Source organism: Monopterus albus, unplaced genomic scaffold (genome assembly GCF_001952655.1).
Source record: "Monopterus albus unplaced genomic scaffold, M_albus_1.0 scaffold3.1, whole genome shotgun sequence".
Classification (NCBI taxonomy): Eukaryota; Metazoa; Chordata; class Actinopteri; order Synbranchiformes; family Synbranchidae; genus Monopterus; species Monopterus albus.
Window position 1 is genome coordinate 5,886,616 of NW_018127883.1, and position 4,947 is coordinate 5,891,562.

At 41.7% G+C, this 4,947-nt stretch overlaps 1 protein-coding gene across 1 annotated transcript in view; it reads right to left on the reverse strand.

Annotated features, from left to right (window-relative positions):
* The window catches only part of lyst (lysosomal trafficking regulator), a 59,364-nt gene that overhangs the window by 2,577 nt on the left and 51,840 nt on the right, over positions 1 to 4,947 (reverse strand). Inside the window, 11 exon segments of the mRNA XM_020601191.1 lie at positions 21 to 172; positions 268 to 485; positions 598 to 738; positions 1,221 to 1,377; positions 1,467 to 1,533; positions 1,769 to 2,013; positions 3,344 to 3,496; positions 3,584 to 3,639; positions 3,796 to 3,857; positions 4,043 to 4,139; positions 4,230 to 4,375. Of these exon segments, the coding sequence (XP_020456847.1) occupies positions 21 to 172; positions 268 to 485; positions 598 to 738; positions 1,221 to 1,377; positions 1,467 to 1,533; positions 1,769 to 2,013; positions 3,344 to 3,496; positions 3,584 to 3,639; positions 3,796 to 3,857; positions 4,043 to 4,139; positions 4,230 to 4,375 (1,494 nt within the window).

A 4,947-nucleotide genomic window follows, 5' to 3' on the forward strand; every position in this document is an offset into this window, starting at 1 on the left:
GCCCCTGGGCTGCCGGCGGCTCCCCCTCCATGGTGAGTCTGGGGCCTGCCCTGCTGATATGAGAGGCATGGAAGAGCTGCCTGGGTGTCTGTCCGTATGTCTTAATCATTGTCTCCAGGGCCCGTCGCTGCACCGGATCTTCTACCGCTGAAACGTCCATGCCAAAATATGTCTGTGAAAACGATATGAAACTGATGAATGCAGCAACAACAACTGCAATGTTTTTCTAATACTTCCAAGCAAACATGGTAACTAGCAGCTGCTTACAGCTGGGTGGAAGACATTGATGGCCTGGACTGCAGCTTTGCCTTTCTGCTTGAGTCCAAACACCAGGTCAATCCACTGGCACAGTGTCTGGGAGACCTGATCAGACTCGAGCGCCTGTCGGTGGATTAGGATGAACAGACGTGGGTCGTTGCGAGCCCAGGGGGGCAAGTTCACATGGTTCACCCTGTCACCATTCTGACGAACACCAAAATCAAAACCTGTACAAGAGAAAAATTTTACTTTTTTAATTTCTAAGAAGCTATGAAACACGTATACAGGTATAAAATGCACTTATAAAAGGTAAAAAAGAGAGAGTGGAAAAATAATTACCCTCTCTGTTGACCAGAAATTCTGGGAGGTAGAAAAACTCAGGAATGAGCTCTTTCACATCAGTCATGGACTCGTAGGAGGACAGGCGCCATGTGGTGTTCATGGAGTGAAATGTCCGGTCCGGGATATCAAAGCTTTGGTCTGATTAAGGCCAGAGACAATCTAATTACCATTTCAACTCACTGATTGAAAGGAAACCCTTTCATGACCTTAGATGCCATGCTTGCTGAATACATTTACAATCAAATAAAAAGATGCTTCTGAGGATCAGAAGAGAGAGAGGGATATATGAAAAACTAATTAGCACAACAGGAAGAAATAGAAAGGAGAAGGAGAAGGGTTGATCAGAGACAAGAGTGAAGATGAAGTAATCTTTCCTGGCTTGGACAACATGCTGCTGCGTTAGATCTGAGATCAGGACACTCAAGCATTTCAGTACTAAAAGCCACAGCATCAACCAAGATGGAGACAGGTGGCGCTCGGTGCTGCTGGAGATTTATGATAATAATCTGCTGTTAAGCAGTTGAGGACTGTCAATTAGCTTTTACATGTTCAAACTCTTGCAAAGACAATGCAAACTCCAGGTTTTTCATTGATTGGTCTTGCTGTTGTGTGTGACTGACCCTGGTACGCGAGGAACATCTTGGTGAAAGGGGGCATTCGGACGAGGAAGTGCAGCACTGTGCCACTGTTGGAGTAGTGTGAGCCATAATGGTAGGGTTGCACGGGAGGCATGGGGTCGTCCTCACGAATGCCCTTTTTGTACTCCTCCTCCAGGTACTGCACAACAAACACTGTGTTTTCATACCACAAACATCTGCTACATTTACAGTAAAGTAACACATGCTAAAAAAGGTACAAGGCCTTACCCTGTAGTTATCCACATAGCGATCCTCTTTTTCTTTTGACTGGACTGCGATGGGTTTGCTCAAATTCCTGCATGACCACAAAATGGAAACAACAATGAATCATGATGTCCACTTGTGACGTCTTATTATAAATGACTTGACTTTAGTTCATTTATCATGATGGTCTGGAATAGCTTTAGCATAAACAAGAGGAGAAGAGGTACAGATTTTGAGTGCAGGACTTTTTCGCTCATAAAACTTGGTATAAAGTAACCTCAAATACCTTTCCTAAGAGAGAAACAGAATAGTTGCCCAGCACTGACCTGTAGATGTTTGGGTCCTGCAGGTCAAGTGTCTCACTGGTGTAATCTCGCAGGATAAAGGGGAACACTGGGTACTGCATGAGGTCATTGAAGGAGCGTCCTGCGTGCTTGTTGAGATGTGTGAGGTACTCAAAGTTAGAGATTTGGCCCGAGCCCCACAGCTGTGTGAGCGCTGTGATGTTTCCGTGCTCCAGGAGGTTGGGCAAGTCAGAGGTGAGGATGTTGTGGTAGACGTCGTCACGGAACTAAGGTGAGAACACAGAATATCAATGCCACTATTTCCAACACTAATGTCAAGACTGAACTGAAACATTGGAAAAATACTTGCAAATATAATCTAAATGATAAAACCAGTTGTGTGTCTTTACTTTCCAAAGAATATTGAGCCTGTTGCCTTAAGGAGCTGATAATCCATATCAAATTACTCAAGACTTGGTGAGTTTTCACCAAACCAGGGAGAAACATGGAATACATAGTATTTTGAGAGACAGTAAAGGTAAAGACACTGAATGCTGCTGACATGTACTCAAATATTAATAACTTCAATTACAAAAATACTGATATCAGCTTTTAGCAATCAAGCTGTAAGGCTGTACTTGACAGCAAGGTTTACAACAAATGTTAATATGAGCATGCTAACTTACTCATAATGACAAAGTTATGCCGATGTTAAGCAGGTAAAATGTTTATGTTCATCTCCAATTTAGCCTGTTAGCATGCTAACATCTGTAATTAACACTAAACAAAGAGTAAAGCTGGACCTAATGGGAAAGTCAAGTGGTTGACAAATTAAACATTTGACCTGATGATGTTGAAAAGTCAGAGGTAAGAATTCATCGAGAAGAGGACATGAATGTGTGGACCAAATTACAAGACATTTCACAAAAATCCAATACCTGTCAGTTTCAAATTTAAGTAAATGCACAGAAAAAAATGAAAGTCTTTTTTGACCATTTTTCCAGTAAAGGTTTTTGCAAGTCCACAGACCATCTGACGAAGAACGACTTTGATGTTTCTGCCTGTTGTAAACTCCTGACTCATTTAAAAGCTGGTTGTCCAATGTTTTTGCTGAATTTCATGGAAAATAGTGTAAAACAATAATTTTTTTTTTTTTACAGAATATGATGGCACTGTTTCTTATTTTCATAATTGACTCCTGGCACAGCATACTACCGAGCTCAGCAGGTATCAGGGACAGAATACTAAAAAGGCAATTCAATAATTAAATCTCACTGCAAATGTCCCCCCCACAAGCTGCTTGATTTGGTCTCTTCATGCATCCTCGGTGCACTTTTTCATCTTGGCATTTTTTTTTTTTAAATCATGGCCCATCCTGTGTTTTTATACTCAAATAAAACACAGGGTGAATCTTTCTCTTCTTAATATCCGTGTTATGGATGATCTTTGCAATAATGGAAATGGAAACAGCTAAAGGAAATATACTAGAACATCTCCTGTATGCAGTTCCTGAGCAATATCACCATTCATTTCAGTGTTTATTTCCTGAATATCTAACCTTCCACTGACAACGTGGCTTATTTCTTATTTGTTTCATGTGACGTTTTGTCATATCACCTTGGTGTTGTCAAAGGCTAACAGCAGGGTTCTGCCGTTGGTGAGGAATATTTCCACAGCGTTGTCTCTCAGCTGCCACCATCGTTTGTGCACCTCCTTGATCTCTTCATATGTCCAGGAGAAAGACGGTGCCTCCGTCTCCCCGTGAAGGCTCTGTCCAAACATCAACACATCTGGTGTTGAGTTGCCAGGTGGACTCACATGGCAGAGCATAAGTGTCAGCAGTAAAGTAAGCTTTACCTGGTTGTCGTGAGCATCAGCAGCATTGTCCTCCACAAAGTACATCCCACACTTTCCTGTGAGGCAGCACAGGGTCAGTGAGATTTGGTGTAGTAAGAACAAGACAAACAAAAGGTTTCCCTACTGAATACCTAACAAAGAGAGCACTTTCTTTGGGTCTTGTGACCAGCTGAGTTTATTAAGCATGGAGCAGCTGTGAGCAATGGTCTTACCCAGAAGTAGCTCCCCTGCAGTCTCTCTGGAGGGGGCGACACTGATGCAACGCCTGGTGAACCTAAGGATACAACAGACATTTCTCATACAAGACACCATCTGAATAAAGCACACACACCTCTCAGTGTAGCACCAGTTAATAGGATGTGTACGTGCCTCAGTTCATCCCGGCTTACCAAGAGGGAAATGATGGTTACACTATGGGCTTATGGAAGGGCAGATAAACAGAGAAGAAGAAATGTTTACCTGATGGACTCGCTGGTGGCTTTGTCTTTGACAGTGGAGGAGAAGGAGGAGTGGGTCTTATCCTCAAACAGGAAGGATAGTGGTGACTTCAGGGTGTCTAAACAAGACGCAAAGGTCAAATGATTAACAATGAGGCTGACAAACACAGATCTCTGCCAGTTTGTGACAAGGAAAAAGGATGATGCACCTTCAGGCTTGCGTCTGTCTTGGAGCAGGTATTTGTTGGGGATGGTGAGGTAGCATCTCTGTAGTCGCCGTCGCTCCCTGTTCGGCCCTTCCGTGGGGTCCAGCTGCCAGGATGTCGGGTAGGACGTCTGGTCGTACCAAACCACACTGAAACATACCGTTACAGCCCTCTCAAACAATCATATATACACAGAAGGAACCTCACCGCAGGAATGTAGCTACCACTGATGGCACAGATGTTGTGTCCTCAGTAGTGTTTTAGAAAAGCAGAGGTTTTAACACCCTGAGAACAAATTAATATTCCACAGTTGCACATAATCTCCACATAGTAGGTTTTTAAAGAATGGTTCAGATATTTTCAAATTGAAAATCCTTAGGTTTGACTAATTAAGTCCATAAAAATACAATAAAATGAATATTATTTGTTATTTATTCACTATAATAATTATTTTTTAATCGTCAGAAGGGTGCTGAGAGTATTTAATATTTTGTGTAAACCGATAAAATGAGCTAAAAACTTCTAAATTATCACAGAAAATGGGAAAAAGAAAATTTCCTTGACTTTTTTGGTAGCTAGTAAAAAGTCTTTAAGCAGATGAGGTCTACATTAGATGATCACATATAGCAATCAATAAGTTTGCTTGATTTAATTGTTTTAGAAATGGGGAACCTTAAAAAAGCAACCTAATTGTCAGTTTCATTATAGTTTTTTTTTTAGG